The sequence below is a fragment of the Bacillus rossius genome, chromosome 2, assembly GCF_032445375.1.
Source record: "Bacillus rossius redtenbacheri isolate Brsri chromosome 2, Brsri_v3, whole genome shotgun sequence".
Lineage (NCBI taxonomy): Eukaryota > Metazoa > Arthropoda > Insecta > Phasmatodea > Bacillidae > Bacillus > Bacillus rossius.
Window position 1 is genome coordinate 103,150,145 of NC_086331.1, and position 20,107 is coordinate 103,170,251.

A 20,107-nucleotide genomic window follows, 5' to 3' on the forward strand; every position below is an offset into this window, starting at 1 on the left:
AAAAATATAGTTTTTTTTTTTTTAAGTTTTGTTTGTTTATCTGCTTGTTTGAGCACCAATCGAAACCTACTCGACTGATTTTAGTCAATTTTTTTATTTGAAAGATATTTGGCTGATTTAAAAATTAGGCTGTATAGAGTAACAGAAATCCACCTCTTAGGAGTTAAAAAAGGGATACATATGATTTTAAGATTAATAATTTTATCTCTAAAACTAATAAAACACAAAAAAAAAGATGCTGGGCACCGAAAATTAACATAAGAAAACTACCAACCATTAATTTTTATGTTTTGCGAAATTCAACCCCTAAAGGGTGGTAAAGGGGTAAGTAGTTTTTAAGATTAATATATATATCTCCAAATTTAATTGAGCGTATTAAATTATTTTAGGTAAGAATAATAAACATACGAAAACTAACAACCATTGTATTTTACATTTTGCAAAATTCAACCCTTGAGGGGTAAAAAAGGGGTAAAAATGTTTTTAAGATTAAGAAATATATCTCCGAATTTATTTAAGCGTGACAAATATTTTGGGGACCAATAATAAACATATACAAATTACCAACATAACGTTTTATATTCTGCGAAATTCAACCCCAAAGAGGTGTAAAAGGGGTAAGTATGTTTTTAAGATTAATAATTATATCTCCGAATTTAATTAAGTGTCTTAAATGATTTAGGGTACCAATAATAAACATATGAATACTACCAACCACAAATTTTATTTATTTTATTCAAATTCAACTTCTAAGACGTGAAAAAGGGTGTAAGTGTGTTTTTAATATTAATAATTAACTTATATTTACAATTTAATTTAGCGTAATAAATGATATTGGGTACCAAAAATAAACATAAGAAAATACCAACCACAATTTTTGCATTTTACGAAATGCAGCCTCTAAGGGGTGAAAAAGGGTAAGCATGGTTTTAAGATTAATAATTATATATCCGAATAAAATTCAGCATAATAAATTATCTTGGTACCAATAATAACTAAGCGAAAATTATCAACTACAATTTTACCATTTTGCGAAATTCAACCCCTAAGGGGCGAGAAAGAGGTAAATCTGGTTTGAGGATAACTCATTATCCTATATCCGAAGCTAACCAAGCATAAATAAAAAAATACCAAGGACCAATAATAAACACACAAAAACTATCAACCACAGTTTTACCATTTCGCAAAATTCCAGACCTAAGGAGTGAAAACTAGAAAATTAAGCTGAAAGTAAGAAACTTAGCATGAATAACGTAAATAATTAATTACCTAGAGTACTTTTAACATTTTTCATTTTTAAACCCCAAAGCAGTGAAACGGGGGCATGTTAGTTTTTATAGTAATAAATCATATAAGTACTTATCCAAGCAAATTAAGGTGAAGGTAAGAATTTGAGCAAGAATAACGTAAAAAATTATGATTTAAAACATGTTTTAACCTTTTCCATTTTTATATATTCGACCTCAAAAGTGGTGACATGGCGGTAAATTTTTTTTATTATAAAAATCGTATCTCTGAAGTTGATCAAGCGTGATGTAAGTTATGTAGTATGCTTTATAAACATACAAAATCTACCAACTCTTTTTTGTAACTAGGTGAAGTTCTACTGTTTCAAAGGTGAAATGTTGTAAATATAGTTTTAACATACAAAATGAAACTTAATTTAACATATTATAAATTATTAATAAACATACTTTAAGCTACCTTTCTCTTATTCAACGTTATCCGAAATATCATCACTTAAGTTGTAACAGGGGTTTATATTATTAAAAAATAAAAAAGTTATGAAATATATTAAATCAGTACTGGCCAGATAAATTGAAACTCAATATAAATATAAGTTTATTATAATTTTTTTGAGCTGAACTCTCTTTTTAAAAGGAAAAAAAACGGGATTTATTTTGGTTCTCGTTTGGTAAAGGATATTGCCATATTTACTTAGTTCTGAATTTTTACATTGGCATTCGCGTGGGAAAAGAGGAGAGGGATGAAAGTTTTTGGATTTTGTTTGAGTAATATTAATATAACTTATAATCAACTAATGAGTTGGATAAGAAATTTTATATCTGTACTCTACATTTCAAATAAATGTGCTTTTCTATCCAATAGTCTTATAAATGTAAGGTATTTGTAATAAGGTAACATTGCTACAAGAAAAATTTAATTGAGAAACTTTCTTTTGAACTGGTTGCACTTATACTAGGGGTGTACGAAGAGCATATTTTAATATCGAGTCGAGTCGAGTCAAGTAGTGCAAAAACTCGAGTATTTTCGAGTCGAGTTCGAGTAGTCAGCAATTTTATTTTTCGCATTTTCCTTTTAACCTCAACTACAGAAAATAATGGCACAAAAGTGCACAATGTAAATAGAATCTCGTGATTTTTTTTACTCACTATCATAGCGCTAACTGCATTATAGCCTACGGTCCCTACCTTCAGTGTTTATATTTACATAATAAGTTTACAACTGTATATTTATACAGAAGTTAGCTATTTGAATTCTCATTACAAAAAAAAAATGTAAATAAATAGTACCGATTGATAAAATATTGAATAAACCCTTTCAAATTATATTATAAAGCACAAGGACTAAAACATGTTTATCCAGTTACATTGCAGTTGGACTTCAAATTTAGGATGTTATTTTGAACATTATAACGAAAACACATTTTTACACCGACACTATCATTTAATCAATATTTCAAATAATCAAGTTCATTGATGGTCTATACAATATACGCCCAGTACAAGAATATTCATGGTGTATGAACGATAATATTGTGCTTGTGCTCGGTGGGTGAAGTATCGTTGCCGTAACATTTAATTTGCCCAATATATCTCCATTGTTTACGGTAAATATGGTGCATGTGTAGTAGTAATTGTGCTTCTGCTGTAACTATGGCTTTCATACAGTAACTGTAGTTCTTTTATCGTAATTATTCTATGGTAACTATTGTATTAGTGCGGTAACTTTGGTGCTTCGTCCGTGTTTCTTCGTCAGTCGTCGTTTATTTGTCTTCGCTTAGTTACGTGCGCCATTATTATTTTGAGCCGGGCGGATGGTAAAATAGACGTATATTTCGTACGTTAGTTGATTTTCAGTAACACGTGGTATAACTAATATTTATTGGAAAAGTATATTCGAAGCTCATTTTAAGAAACAGTTGTTACTGCAACGAATTCTACAAAATTTTGAGTACGGCGGTTGCATATAAGCGTTGCATATAAGCGATACCTAATTTTTGGGTTTGTAGTACGTATAGTTTAACGTAAACAAAATTATGATGACAATGCGCTGAATTACCGCTAATACGTCTAAAGAAAAATGCAAATCATAAATGAAATTATGTAAAATCAGCCACCATCGCTAGCAAATTCAATACTTAATTGTCTACATTGTTTATAATAATGACACGTCGGGAGAATATAAGCGTTGCATGCTAAAGGTACTTAAATTGTAACGAATACCTTTTTAATCAGTTCTGCATCAACTAATTACGATTCCTACTGAACTGCGTTGTACAAGCTTTATAATTAATAGGTATATAAGCAAAGATTACTCAGGTTTCTATTTAAGATATTTCATATTCCTTACCTGTAACAATAATTGATTTTAAAATAAACAATGACAAATAATTTTTGGGGTAAGAATATTAGGACAAATGATGTTCATATTTTGCAGTAGATAAGAGAGGTGTTCATATCAGGCACGTAAGCTCTCAATGACACATACAAAGAAAAAAAATACGTTCTTTGGTAGAGATCACGTTAAATTATCTTTCCGAGAAAATTACACATCACAATCTAGGCTACTGGGAACAACTTTGACGTTGTTTCATTTTCCAAAGTATTTAATTAAATGCATTTCATGTGTTTCAAACTGATAATATTACCAACGAAACAGCACGTGAATCTGCAAATTCTCCCATTTGAAAAGCATTGCACCAATGAAGTGATTAGTTGGTTGTAGTTGTAAGTTGTTAGGTTTGCATTTGAAATAGATATTCAAATTTATAACCAATCACCGTGATAAGAACTACTTTTTGGCGAATATTTATGCATGGAAGCTAATAATAAACTATATACTGTGACTTGTATGCATTTACTACTTTAAATAATTTAACAAGTAACCTAACTAAGCAGAGCACGGTAGTGCTGTTAGAGTGAAAGAATTGATCTGACTGCTTATGGGAATTGTTTTGATAGGAGAGCTACAGAAACATTTGGAGAATGTACATAAACGACTTGAAACAGTCGTGGAACACAAGCTAAGTACTTAAAAACATATTTAAATATCACAACAATCCAAAAAATACGAGTTTATTTAAGTAACGATATACGTACATGATTATTTATATCGAATAACCACGCTTGGTTCTTGAAGCTAGGCCTATACAGCTCGCCTAGATAAAGTGTCCACGTGTTTGACAAGTCCGCTTGAATAAATTACAGCTTGAAACAACTACGTAACTTATCAAAAACGCATTTTCATATCATTACTCGCAACATACTGTATTAATTTATATATTTCAGCTGTATTTAATTCATTTTAATGCCATTTATCGCGTCGACAAGGTTATGATGTGTGTGGAACGCAAGATGGAAGTTGAAAAGCAATATAGGGTTTGTAAACGGACTTGCCGTTTTATCAACGGGGCAGCTGTGGCGGAATGATTGTTCACTTCTTTCGAGAATTATAAAAATAGATGGCAAGCACATGATTCACTTAACTGCATTAACTGGGTGAATGGTTTAAGGCTAAATGCCTCCTCGGCATCAAGGTCATTGCAGACGATTATGGGGTGAGCGGGCGGGAGTACCCGGAGAAAACCCGCCAATTCTCGAAACGTCCGCCATGTTTGCCACTTGCGAAAACCCCGGGCTGGAACCCGCTGGGAAGGCGAGTGAAGTGACCACTCAGCCAATTTTCTTTGGGTTTATTTATGTCAGCTTACAAGTTTATGTAGTTTACCGTAAATCCAATACACATTAGGCATAAGAGAAATTAAAAAGATTAGATTAATGTATTTATGAACAGTTCGTGATACAAAAAAAAAGGTTTCTGGCCTAATAAAATCTTCGCATCTATATTTACCAGTGAAAGAGCAGTTATGTCGTGCTATGCGTTTTAGCGCTTTCTTGTGCTCGTAAGTTTTCCAATAAAAACAATATTTTTGTTGTTGTAACTGTTTTTTCTATTATAGTCACTCGAAATTGAATTGTTTTTGTAGTATTTTTCACCCTCATGTGGTGACATGAAGATGAGAACAAATACGTAGGAGCCAATGCTGTAGAGTACCTACTCGAACCGTGTTCCATCTTTCCTTGTGGATAACTTTTTGAATGTACGTCACTGCGGTCCCCGTGTAGCAATCAGTGTCCTAAATATTAGGATATATTCAAAACTAACATAAATGGCCGTTTTGAAAGTGGCTGGTGAACTCAGGTCTACAGTGCCCTAAGTTAAGCAAGTACAGGGTTAGCCTGCGTAATGCTTTCTTCGGCTTTGCATCACCGTGGCGACCATATCACGCGGCATTAGTCTTATCACTGTAAAAACACCTTCCCAGCTTAGTTATTGGAAATTCATTATCTGGACTGATAAACTTCTAGCGTGAGGAAATATTCTGCGAGCGCTGACTGTAAAGAACTGTGTCGCGCAAACATGCTTTAAGATTACAAAGACTATGCGGTATATTCAGTATTCAAACAAATGAAAAATCGGTTATTTTCAAACAATATGGCTATTGAAGGTGTGAAAAACTAAATATATATTTTTAAACAAACTTAAATAAAAGTTCGGAATGGGCCAATCAAATCCTCAAATCATCAAATACCATCATTTCCTTAGTATTCGAAGTATTCGATATTCGAGGAAAAAGATTCAAAGAAAAATATTACAAGAAATTAAAAAAAATTCATCCTTGATAACCTCTGAAGTTAACAAGATAAATTTTTTAAGTCATTACCTATCATGTTACCATTCCCCAAGATAGTGTTCTTTTATCGTGTAATTATATAAATAAAATTACAATATTTAATGAATCTGGAAATTTAGTTGTAGAACAAACATTTAAAGGTTGGATGTTTCAAGACCAGAGTTTTTTTCTTTTCTTGAACATCATTTTATATTTGATCTAGATTCGGATTCGAGGGGTATATTCGAGATACTCTTTGGGGATTCGAATTCGAGTTTCGGATTCGAGAAAATTGGGATTCGTCCCACCACTAATAAATATCCCCATGATGTAAGTAACATAAGTAATGTAAGTAATATAATTAAAATCAATATATATTAGCTGAAATTTTATTGAATATCAACTGGTGGTGTTTTTTAACATCGCTGTTAGGTCCCAAAACAATGACCGTGAAAATCTGAAGGTGACTTAGGGCGCGGTTACACGGGAGTCTGAACTACTTCAGGTGAACATGTTCAGCTGTTGAGTGCGGTTACACACAGTCTGAACATGTTTCGTTCGAGGCCATTTCTCATTTAACTTAAACAGGTTGGCAAAGTAGTTCAGATCGACATATCTTCTACATTAGCCTCTGATTGGCTGGTTAGAATATAAACAGTCTTTTGCAGAAATTCTAGATGGAAAGTGTTTCTGGCACAAGTTCGAGTAATATTTTACCGAATGCAACAAAAAAACCAACAGATAATTATACATATTTTTTAATTTATCCTGACCTTAATTTTCTTAAAACTGAGATAGGTACTCTCGCTCAGAAAATAATAAAAAATAAGTTTAAAAATTTTACTGTGCATGTTTGAATTCCCGATTTGTAAAAAAATATTGAGCAATATGTAAACACATTTCATTTCTGCTGTTAATGCTGTATAAACAAGTGAGAAAATCCCGCGTTTTCTGGATGCAATTAAAAAATAGAGATCAACAACACAGTCATTCGTTGACAGTAGACAATCGGTTTTAGAGCTAAACACACTTTTCAGCAACTACCGTGTAACCGCACACTTTCGCGTTTGTAAACGTGTTTACTTAAACATGTTCACCTGAAGTAGTTCAGGGTCCCGTGTAACCGCGCCCTTACTATCTACACTTCTATTTCATAACGGCAAGGATCGCGACTCGTACACTACACAACGGAAAGATGAATGTATTCTGTCTTCTGGCGTCAGTTCACTTATAAAATAAGTATTGCTGTGTTGTTTTCTACGCACCGGCTACAACTAGAGATCATGACTACACTGATAGTCTTCACGTCAAGTATCCCCCAAGCAAGTTCGATGCGTTAGCTATAGTTTCGGGGACTCCGATGAATGTGGTCGTTAGAGCGGCAGGTATATTAGGTAATGTATCATTCCTTGAACGATTCTTACAATAGGGAAGCTTGCTTTAAAACATTAGTTTAGTCACATGCCATTGCAGGCTGTATGTCATAGCGAAAACCTGAAGAACGAACAAAGAATGTCATCGCTGGGTTCGCCTTTGCGTCGCTGTATTGTGGTTGCGTTATCCAGATCATCTGTATAGCATCATTGTTTGGTACCATTGTCTGTATCACTGTGTGGTTCGAGGTTGTTTGTATTAACAGTTCTGTTTGCAACTGTCTCATCGTTGCCAGCCCACACTGTGTTCCATCTGTGCTGTGACATTGTTCTAATTCCATCCACGGAATTCTCTATCCTATTTATGCATTTAATATATGGCGTTGTCTGATTTTGGCTTGGCTTTCTGTGTGTTTGTATATTCATGTTTATTTGTCCGTTCTTCAGGTATTCTCTACGACACACAGTGACGTCATTCAATGGCGTGTGTCCAAAATAAAAATTAATTGTTTTAAATGAAACATATCATCAATGGTAAACTAAGGTAACAGTATCTGGGTTGACGTAGAGGTATTTCGGGAAAACATTGCCGTGATTCGACCCAGGGACCTCTATGATGCGAAGCCAGTGGCTTACCACTGCTACGCCTCGCTACAATAGATAAACGTAGACAAAAACACACACACTCAGTAAAAAAATTAATAACATTTATTTTTACTGTAAATAACTAACTCAAATGGTAGTAGGTATTTTTATGTAATTAGCCTATAGCAATGTCTTGGAATTGCTGCGCATTATAATACAACCAAGAAAATGTTATTTTGCATAAGTTATTCCACGTCCTTGAGGTGTTTGTACGTGAAGCAACTATAGCAACTATAATTATGAATTTACCTTAACAGCATATCGCCGACATTTTTTTTATGGCGTGAAAATTATTGTGCACGTCAGAGAAATCACCCACACTGCAAACTGCTTGAATCCATCCCACGTGTTTTCTTAACAAGTTATGACACAATTTTTTCTATGTTCTTCTGGAATGTAACTGAAGATCGTGTTTTAATTGTAATTTTAAACTTGTCCGTAGGAATGTTCAGTTTCAGATTATTTTCTGGATTTAACTGTCTCGAACTCATGACAGCATTCTGATGGGGATTTTAAAAATACATATATATTATTTATATAAAAATGTATATATAATATATAAAAATAAATTGAACAGTCGAAATCTCATGTTATCCTTACAAAATCTTCGGAAAAATTTGTAACATTAAAAATATATTTTTTTTTCACAAAAATGTTTTATGCATTGTTCATATCACATCATTTTAAACAAATAGGTTTGCAGTTAATTATAAAAAATGTATTTCAATCATAATACTTTTATATTTTAAGACTCAGACCTGCATAAAGATGTCGTTATTTGGTAAATTCGTAATTTCTTCAATGTTTCGTTAGATACCAAAAAACGAATAATAATAATAATAATAATGAACATTTTTGTGTACAACATCGGGTCATCACGTGACTGTTACGTCACCGTCTTGATGCATGTGTTGCTATTTTGAATATACATATTTTTTGGACAATTATGCTGCTTGGTTGGATGTTCACAACGCCCACTCTAAACAAATTGACCAGGACAGCACCCGAAAGAAATCTGTCATCGTGCACAGTATCGACACTCGTGAGACTGAGATGGCCGACTTGACTGGGCTGGGCTGGCACAGCAGTGATAAGGCCAGCGACTTGTGAACATAACCTGGGCGTTTCTTGGCTGTGCCGGTCCCTGACTTACAATTCCCACATGCCAGTGTAGATAACACTTTGCTATGCCGGTAATTACTTGTGACAACGGAATTACTGTGTTGTGCAAACACGAATCCAATTATTGGTCTTGTATTCAAGAACACTGAAACATGCAGTATTTTATACGCTGTAATTGTATGCTCGCGGTATAAGTAGTAGCAGTTAGATGGTTTTTAAAGCTCGGTCTAAGACGCCATGTTGATTTTTTTTTTCGTAATTTCTTTTATTTAAGAGATATTTATAAAATTTTAACTTGATACCTTCCTGGAATTTGTTGTTTTGCCACAAATATTATCAACAATATCATCACTTGCGCGAATTTTTACACCCATTATAGGTATTAAACCTGTAGAATGTATGTTGAAAATACTTGTGGCAAACATCAAATACAAGGGAGGTATAGAGTTAAAATTTTTAGAAATATACTTTAAATAAAAGCAATGATGAAAAAAATCAATATGGCGTGTGAGACCAATGTGACGAGGTATTAATGCTCTTTCCACCAAAAATAATCTCTTAGTTGTTTCCGGAATACTTTCAAAATAGCAACGACGCACTAAAAAAAAGGTTTGGAGTTTCTGATCGATAAATTCAAAACCTGCTTTCCACTTGCACTTTAAATCATCCGAAAAAATGTGGATGTTGCGTTACTTCTTCAGAACAGTTACTCTGCACAAAAAAAAAGAAAGAAATAATCCGAGCTTCGATGGCCATTTTCATATTTATCCGAGAATCTGTAGTTCGCGACCATCCGCTACAGGAAATGCTGGTGGCAGCCGGAAGTACCACGCGAAGGAAGAATTCTCCACCAGGCTTGGGCTCATCCAAGGGAGGGATGGGAGATGTATATTCCCCCTCTCCGAATCTCCAAAACTTCAATCATCCCCACTAACATAAGGAAATACAGTAAACTCCCTATTATCCGCGGGCGGATGATCCACGGTGCGTATTATCCGCGCATGCTACGAAAAAATACAGCACATATGTAAATCTGTATTTTATTACAAGTGAGCAAATTTGAACTCTACTGACGAGTGTATTGTGTGCATTATACATTAAAACACCACAGGCCTTCTCGGAACTCACGCAGTGTCTAATGAAGTCTCTGAGTACGTACAGTACTGTATCCTTGTTACGAAGCAAGTACCGGGCACTTTTATGTTTACATTACTGAAATGTATTGTATGTTAATTACTCAGTAAATACTAAAATTTTAGCATCATTTAGCAATTTTTTTACTGTTAATTGTAACTTTTACTGTACATACATTTTTAGATTTTTAAGTTGAAATTAATGTTTCCTTTTTTGTTTCCCATTTTCGGCTCTTTTGCGGATTATCCGCGATTTTCACTATCCGCGGTGGCCCTGCCACTTAATTTCGCGGATAATCGGGAGTGTACTGTAATTTCAAAGCAAGCAACAGGCAAAGTGGTCTCTATTAAATCGAAATATTTGATTTCACACTAGGATTTAAGGCACTGCAAACGTATGCATTGCAAGGTAACGATATACAACGAACAGTGGCGGCCGTAGATTTTTCGAGGCCCTGGGACATTTACTTCTTCGAGGTCCTAATCTTTTGGAAAAAAATAAATAAAAAATTTCTATATTTGAAGTCAAACTAGAAAAAAAAATTTTAACATAAGGTTTTTTTTTTTTGCTAATTTATCACAATAAATATTGATATTCTTTCTTGATAAATGATGCTTGGTTTAGTTTTGTAAATTATTACGATTGAATTCCGATTATATCACGTAATTACACGAAGCTTTTCAATACGAAATGGAAAGATACTAACTAGCACGAAAAAGTAAGTTATAGTAATGATTTAATTATTATTTTACTTATTACTGTCCGTATTTGTTACAGAAAACTAGACAAACGAGGAAAATAAAAAATGTAAAAAGCCTAACGCGTGGCCCTGAAGCAGATCCGAGAACGAATAAATTTTAAGTTCAACCGACAGCTACGCGATTCGGATTTCACATAATAATAAATTGCACATTAACTTTTTCACATATTTACTCTGTTCTTAAGCAAAAAAATACTCGATTTGGCTAAGTAAGCACGCCAACAACGTGAAAAATATGTTTTATTTCGAAAATTCGTCGTTTTTTTTCTTTCCGTAACATTTTTCCCGGGCTCCTTGAAAAAGGGGGGGGGGGGGGGGGCAGAGAGAAACCTTATGAATTCCGATTTGTGACTGGGAGTTCCAATTTCATAGTGTGATGTAACGTTACTGGAATTTGTACCGAACGTATTCGCAGAAGTGTTCCGATTGGCGTTACAAGATTTAACGGTTGATAAAATCGACTTTCTAATTTAAGCTCCTTCCGAAAAAGGAATTAATTATACGTGCAGGTCTGGAGAGGGGTATGCGAGGAAGTTGAAACAATGATGTATAGTTGGTCTCGTTCATTTGAGCGTTTATGAAAGTCATGCTCAGGTCTGTTATCTATCCCACGCCTGCTTCACAACCAACTCGTATTCTCGAGGTGACGTTAAAGTTGTTAAAAGTGAGTTATTGCTAGAAACAAAAAGTACGTGCATGTAATTATTACGTATTTAACTATGTAAAAAAAATTTAAAGAAACCAATATTACCCGACCAAAGTTTTCGAATACAATCAGCCCTCTTCGCCACGAAGCTTTAATGAGCATGGAGTGTCGTAACACCGTTTACTCGACTTGGGCGTATAGCGAGTGCTGTTGGTACTACCACGGTCATAGCCACCCATCTCCGAAAGCAGACCAAGTCAGGTACTTGGAGGGCCAGCTCACGTGCAGCTTGGAGCTGCGAGCTGTGATTGGACGAGGCGGCGCATAGGTGGAACGGGTTCTTCATTAGTTCCTTTAGGTTTCCCCTAAATCACCCGAGCTGACTGCTGGGCTCATTTCTCCTGTGCGGATTCCCTGGGTTTAAATGTCGGCGCCCGACCCTGATGGGTGTCAATGGACGACGAGTCAAACCGTAACACGTCCTTTAGCTACCTGCAATATGAAACTGTCGTAACGAAATGTTCATTACTTAAAGGTTTTTACACTTGTTGGGGCTCGAAATGCAATGTGAATCCACGGTGCCTTCTAATTTCGCTCTTATCTAGACCGTAGCCTCTGTAAACTGTGTTTTTGCGAAGAGGCTTCGGCCTGAGACGTACCTAGAGTCTATCCCTAACCCAGACTCCTCCGAAATACACTTAGTTTTTAGTTAGGTTGGGAATGTTCTTTTAAAACATTCGCACGAGCACACCCGGAACAGTCGGGTTAAACGCGGATGCGAGGAAGGACCAGAGGGAAGAAGAAAGGAGGGACGAAGACTCACCTCGGCGCGTCGACTCGTCAGACCGGGCACCTGCGCCGCAACTGATAGCGACACGTATCTGCTCGCCCAGATAACGACTCCGCTGCCCGCGCTCTGATAACGCAGTTACTCATCCCGCGCGCCGCCTCTCTCGGGTCTTACCTCCGTTATCCGCAGCTCTTATCTCGAGGCCCGTCGGCGCCGCGCCGTTCGCCTTTTTTCCATTTTGCTCTTTTGGTTCCGCGCCTCGGTCCTGCAGGTGGGAACACGCCAAACAAACGTCCAGGGAAGTTGAACGAGAAATCGACGACGCGTCTGCGACGGTGATAGCCAACGTTAGTCTTTTCGAAAGCTAGGTATATGATGTCTGAAAACTATTCCGAGATCCAAACAAAATTAATAAACTTTGAATTCCGTACAACTTTTGAATGTCGTATTGTTCTGTATAACAAGACAAATATTTTATTAAGAAACAAAAAAAAATTCTCTTACAAACAGTACTTACAAAATTGTTTAAACATCTCCATATCTGAGAAATTAATTACGAAACAACGAAAAACCGCCACAAAATCATAAGTATTTTAGGAGCTTCGGGTAATATGGCATACATACTATTATTGCTCCTACGTCAAGTGGTTCTGCCAACCGTAAAACATTTCAACTACTTTAAAATGTTTCCATGATGCTTGTTCGTCTATGGACAACGCTACGTTAGCATCAAAGGAAAATACTTTTTACGATATCACAAATATTTTGTAAGCTAATTTTTCAAAAATATGTTGACTATTGAGTCTCAGAAATTTACACTAAATGTTAAAAATAAGTGATGTGTTGACTAAAATATAAGTAGATTGTTATGCAATTCTCGTTTTATGGCTTCAGCTTATCTTGTTCTTGTTATGAGGTTATGAATTTCAAGATGGTGTGTCATGCAGTATGGTATACTAGGTATTCCATAAAACCCTACATTATGTCTAAGTCTAAATCTTAAACAAAATACGCAAATCAACATCAAAGTGACACAAAAAAAAATGACAAAGGACAACGAATGGGAATCAGCTAACAAAAGGAGAATACATAGCAACAAAGTGCTCCAATCTGCGAAAGAAAACAAAACTATGCCAGAAAATACAATTTGTTTCTAAGGATGAGTCTAGTAGCAATGTCGAATATTTTCAATCAGATGTCTCATCTGAATTAGACTTTGTACCATCGTCTGTACCAGATGATAATGACGCAGAATGTTTATTCTGCGAAGAAAGTGTTTAGATGATAAAAGAGGTGAAGTGTGGGAACGGGTGCTTGGGCTGTGAAAGTGAACCCACCTCGACTGTGCAGGAGCAGAGAGAAACGACTATATTTCCGATTTATGTCATTGAATGTCTTAAATTTATCTTCTCAAGTACTTAAACAAGAATTTGGCTAAATATTGTTTATAATCCATCAAAATTATACCTAGACTAAGTATCAAAATTAAGGTTATCTAACAGTCAAGATGAAAAGTTGTTATTTATGCAAACTGTATTTCGTTTGATTAACTAACAAATACGTAAGTAGAATGTGAACATTAGAAACATTAGGATTGTATTTTATATTCAGTACATATTTTTTCTTAAAATTTATATGTTCGTATTTTATTTTAACCATACTATCCCATATTACCCTACAAGTCCAACTTCATGTAAAACATTTTGCTAGCGGTAAAATATGTCTCTCAAACTAAGAATATTTTAGATATTAATGAGAAATAGTTGAAGCTTATTTTTAATGTACGTTTGCGGGCTTAAAAAAATACTTAATCCTAAGATATACTCATAAATGTAATTGGTATTCCATATTACCCGAAGTTCCTCTATATTTATCTATTTCTGTGAGAATATCATGGCTTCGTAACAGTGCCCGTTGACAACTTATTCTTCATATGTGCAAAAAAAGACGTAGGTATAATAAAAATACAGTTACCTGGGGATATTTCTGTATCCTAAGGTTCTTTAAGTGGGCTGCCAAGACTTTCGCCTGGGTAGTGGTATCTGTAGAGACAAGATTTTATGGTTTCATTTTTAGGTCAATTTCGTGTTCAAACCAGGAGATTTCGATGTTATTGTTTTATTTTTTATGAACTCTGTTTATTCATAAAGTTAGTACCATTTTCAACAAATACAACACTTACTTCTTCAATGATACATACTTCACCAAAAAAAAAAAGTGTCATTTTGACCGAAATACTATGAACTTTTACAATATAATAATTTGTAATAATCATGTGTATCTACTGGGGACTATAAAAATAAATCAACAAGTATATGTGCGTTTGAAAAATGCACCAATGGCGTAATGGTAAAATTAGTTACTAATAACAGTTGCAATATAAAATAAAAGGCAAAATTTTTGCCCGACTTTTTTAGTACATACATTTCAGTATTAATCTCCACGCTAAATAATTTACATTTATTAAAGGTTATGTTTTTGTAATCTGATTAATTTGATATTTTTTTGTTTCATTGCGGTGCCTTATGGTTAGGGACACCTGTATTTCGCGATTTCATTTCATGTCAAGGTATTTCACAAAACACTGTAGTTTTTTCTAGGAGTCATGGCAAATTGTGAGGGTGCAGCAGTACGGTGACCACTTTCTCATTGGCCCCGTCAAGAGCGGGACGACACCTCTCACCGACCTCAGCCAATAACCACAGGAGAAAAGCTACAGTATTTTGTGAAATACCTTGACACGAAATGTATTCGCGGAATACAGGTGTCCCTACTTATGGTGTATTAAGGTGCATTTAGGTGTTGTGCGGTGTTCTGACATGCTTTAGCGCAGTTCACCGAGTGATGCTGTCCCTGGGTATCGGGCAGTGCTGGGGAAACGAGATCTGGAGTCGCTGTGTCCACGGTGTGATGCCGGTGTGCCGACACGCTCCTTGACGGACACCAGTTCGCCTTTGAAGACTTGCAGTGCACCCGAAGGAGGCAGTTTCGAAACACGACACTAAATAGGTCAGAACTTGGTCTTGTCATACCTACGAACGTGTGGTCTGAAATACTGGACTTCAATTGTTTCGCGCACCTTTTAAGGAATGAAAATGTTTAACCCATGGATTGAAATATTTAATTTAAAATTTAATTTAATTAAATACGAATGTACCTTTCAAAACCAAAAGTAAACTTCGGGATCGGGAGGGTTCTCGACCTCACCCTGGCGCGACTCCATTGGAAAAGTATAAATGGCGTTTTCCCTACCTACACGGCTTTTTTTTCCGGAGGATTTTAAACTTTTCTTTCATAAAAAGTTATATGTATCTATTTAAGTTCAGTTGTTTATACCATGTGTTTTTAAGTATTCCAAGGTCAATGTCTGACTCATTAAATGTCTTTTTTTTTTTCCCGCAACTTCATCCTTTTCTTGTACGACAGCCCCTGCTGAAAAGTCGTTCTGGAGCCGCGCTTATTGGTAATATTCCAAAGAAAAGTGCAATGAAGTTTCGGGGTGGGACACTCATGCGACTCAGTAGTGTCCGCACATGCACGCCCAGCACACTGGAAACAGCGTGCAAAGATGGGATCGGCTGTAACGATACTTCTGCGCAACAGGCATCGGGCGAGGTGCCAGGAAGCAGGTCGCCATCTTGCAATCCGCCATCTTATTTTAAAAACGCCATTACCAAGCTTCAGTTCGTCAAATAGCTGCCGGTTCTTAGTCTTGGACACCATTAACCACGATTCCTTGAAGTGCTGCCGCCGGTCAACTTTTATTTACACCATGTTCGAAATAACCGTTCTCTTAAAAATTAAATTATTTATATGCATTCATGAAACCATACACCGATCTCCCATCGCTGAATTTTTTGCTGCCCATCTCCAAAATCACATATCAAATTTTAATGTAAATAAAAGTGAAAACACTGAAAGAGTTTCAATTTTTTTTTATTAAACTACTTGCAATGAATATACATACAAATATAACAACACTGGATCATTCGTTTTGAAATGATAAAAAAATTTAAATTGAAATGAACCAAAAAAGTTTTAAAATATATATTTTTTGTAAAGTAAAAATGTGTCTGAGCAATGTGTTGTTAGCAATATTAACAAACAGTTTCAAACACAGCCATAAACAAAACGATAAAAATATAACAATTAAATGCATAAAAGTTTTATTTATACTGTTTTGAAAATAACAGTTATACTAAATGACCTAATTCACCTTGGTTTCTTTTGATAAAAGAAGTCAAATTTAAAGTCCATGAGTAGAGATACCACAGAAGAAGACCGTAGAACACCGTTTTTGTAACAACATCCACCCAGTACATGCTGAAAAAAAAACATATTTCATAATTAGATTACGAATTGTAGTTAGGAAAACAAAATCAGCTTATAAAAAAATTATATCATGTTCGTAACACTTAGAAAATATAGATTCTCTTCTCGTTGAAGTTCTCAAAACATTGTATACTTAATTTCAAAAACTTGCTTGTTTTTCTTTTAAATTTAATAATCGGTTGTGAACCAAACGAAAGGTAATGATGAGATGGGAATGGAGCATTGATTAAATGAGTAAGTGTGGGGAAGAACTAACGGCCACACCCGTCAAGTTTCTCCATAAATTGTGAACATAATTGGGGTTTGACCTTTCCGGGAAACGAAGCCGGATTGCCTTGATGGAAAGCAAGTAATCTGATCTCAGTCACCGAGAGACATCTCCACTCACCTCGGTGTCATTTATATCAGTGTGGGAGGAAGAAATGAAATTTCAAAGCAATTACTTTATACTATGAAGAAAGCGCTATGTAGATGTAGATTAGATGAGGCTAGAACATAGTATAAGATTCTTGTTGCAGGTAAGTCACCTGAACATCCACACTAAACCTGTACGAAGGTTTTATCAACAGTATCAACATTCTTATCGTCAGTTAAGTTTCAATGGTAACACCCTCTTTATCAGAATAGACGCCACAAAAATGTGAAAGTAGTGGTTAGTACAAACCCAGGTAATGAAGCCAAAATAATAACTTGAAAAAATGCTTAAATGGGTAGAATCATAAATTATTTTGCTTCTAATATTACCACATTTACTTGTTTATAAAAGTTTTTCTAATAAAGAAGTCCTAATTAATTGGTTTTATAAATTTAAAGACAAATTTTTATGCCAGTACTAGCATGTACTGAAAAGTGAAATAATGTGGTATACAGTTTTAGATTAACCATTTGTACGTGTCCTTCGTCTTAAAATGCTTCATATTTAACATACCATTAATGAAATCTATAAAAATTAGGATTTACAAAACCATAGAAACAAGTTTTTCAGGGTGTTGTAAAAACCTAATACGTATTGATTTATAAATGCTATAATTAAAATAAAGTGTTTTAAGAAGATGGCTGCATACAAACGGTTAATCCTAAACTGTAGGTATGCCACATGATTTCATGCTTTAAGTTTATGCTAGGACTGACATAAAAATTGCCTTTAAGTTTATAAAAAAAAGTAAATAAAGTAATGGTTATAGTATGAATTGATTTAAATACCATGTGCCAAAACAAGAATTAAAAGAAGCAAAATAATTCAGGATACTCCCTTTAAAGCGAAACAGTTGCTCACATGGCCATGTGCCTCCGCGCCGCGGGCAGTGTCTCAGGCATTTCTTTCAAGATGTACAGTCTCGCCGCCCGGATGCAGTCCTCGAAGTAGGAGTCGATGTCCAGCCCCTCCTTGTCGATCTTGAACTCCCGTCTCTCTCTGTCGTTCATGAGCTTCCTCACCACCTGCGCGTTGTCGCTGTTGAAGTCCCACTGGTTGTTGGCGTAGTACTCGAACACTTCGAAGCCTTTGTTGATGCGCCGCTGGACGCGGAGCATGCTGCAACAAAAACACTGTCGTGCGAATCCTGCGAGGTTGCGCGACGGTAGAACTCTGGATCCTTTCTGACTTCGGGCAGCCATGGTTTTCAGACATCACTTCCGAAAAAGGCAGGGCGAATAGGGCATGACTCGTTCCTTTGTCATTGCTATGTGTATTCGTCTAGCTCTCGACCAGACCTAAATCTTGAAAAATTTCCACAGCAATACTCTTTCACACACATTTAACATTTGTCGTATTTGATGCAAAATAAATACTTTAGTGAGAAAGTAATGTCTGAGGACAATGTCACAGCACAAAAACCTTTAATAGTACGATTAAGCTCAATATGCACCATACAAAGTAAAGGTATAGTTTTTGAACAGTTGATGCACAGAGGTTTAAGGCTCCGAAAAACTTGACACAAACTCAGTCCTCATAAATTAGCGTTATCAATAAAGCAGTTTCAACATATTTTCAGCCAAATGACACTTGCTTGCAGAAGGTTAACAGTTTCATGGTTATAGTGCAGTGTGTGTTTACGGTGATGGCTTGGAGGATGTAAAAATGAGAGGGGTAGGATGAATAAGATGTCTAGGGTGACCGAATCACTATATATTTTGTGAACAGCAGTCAAGAGTACAAGTGCGTGATATGAGTCACAGTCTTCTTGCTGAAATTTCCAGTGAAACATGGAGGGAAATCTTTTAGAGGCTATGCTTTCAAGTAAATATAAGAGTACTATTCGACATTAAAATAAGTCTATAAAAAGAGAGAATTGAAGGCAAAGACGTGGGTGACATTGACAAACTAATTGATTTGAGTTACGGTAGGTTTGCCATTATATCAATTTACTGTTATATAGTTTAAATAAGATCTTGAAGCTCGTGAAGTATATGAGATGAGAATGGAGTGTTGATGGAATGAATGGATGGAGGACAAGGGAGAGCTCTGAGAAAACCCACATGCTCATGGCAACGCCCGCAGCGCGTCCCTTTTGTAAAAAATCTTGGTTTTATCTGCCGAGAAGTGAACCAGGCTCACAGTGGTGATCAGATCAGAACACTCGACAAACAAGCTCCGAAGGAACTTGGCGTTTGGTGATTTTTGTAACTGTAATTCATATTCAAAATGCGTTCCAGCAGAATGTGTGCCATAATACTAACAACACGAGCTATTGCACATTGTCCTAGTACACAGAAAACAGACATGGATCACACCACGCACCTTTCACTGCGCTGCAATGTGCGATGCGCGAATGTTTCATTCTGCATCGCCTGGGGTCCGAATGTGTACCCGGCGTAAAGCGCATGCATAAGCGTGGGTGATGTCATAGAATAAAGAAGGGGGAAGGAAGAGGGAATTTTCAGAGATACGATGTACCACCCAAAATTTTCAAGGAGGGATAAAATCATTAATCATTCGTAAAATCGGAACCATCACAAGAATAAATATTAGATTAAATTATACTCTAGTGTGCTAATTAAATTTGTAAAGCAGTCATTTTACAATAATGCTGACAAAAAACCTCGATTTGTTGCAAAAATAATGAAAAGAAATAGCTCAGACTGGGAACCGAAAAAGAATGGTACGTACATCAGGGTTCTTCACCATTTATAATTAACCTGTGATCCCTTAAACTAATACTGCACCGATGCCTCTGCTCACATGGGCTTGTGACCGAACAGGAGGATAAGCATGTCTATGAGGATGACAGGAAGGAAGTGAAAGAATAAGACGCAGATATTGTGTGCGAATCTGCTCTTCTTCATGGAGCCGGTCGGGTACCACACCACATTGTTTAATGGCACACTCCGTGATGTGCCACCCACACTCGATGATCTCCGCCCACGAGATAAATATCTCAACCTTGCC

At 35.8% G+C, this 20,107-nt stretch overlaps 2 protein-coding genes across 2 annotated transcripts in view; both read right to left on the minus strand.

Annotated features, from left to right (window-relative positions):
* The window catches only part of LOC134529535 (uncharacterized), a 67,830-nt gene extending 55,328 nt beyond the window's left edge, over positions 1 to 12,502 (minus strand). Inside the window, exon 1 of the mRNA XM_063363731.1 lies at positions 12,421 to 12,502. The gene's annotated coding sequence lies outside the window, so the exon portion shown is untranslated. The remainder of the gene's footprint in view (positions 1 to 12,420) is intronic.
* A 3,800-nt stretch (positions 12,503 to 16,302) lies between these two features.
* The window catches only part of LOC134529536 (putative fatty acyl-CoA reductase CG5065), a 61,596-nt gene continuing 57,791 nt past the window's right edge, over positions 16,303 to 20,107 (minus strand). Inside the window, exons 8-9 of the mRNA XM_063363732.1 lie at positions 17,996 to 18,253; positions 16,303 to 16,710 (exon numbers count right to left, since the gene is read on the minus strand). Coding sequence (XP_063219802.1) covers positions 16,581 to 16,710; positions 17,996 to 18,253 — 388 coding nt within the window. The 3' untranslated portion in view covers positions 16,303 to 16,580. The remainder of the gene's footprint in view (positions 16,711 to 17,995; positions 18,254 to 20,107) is intronic.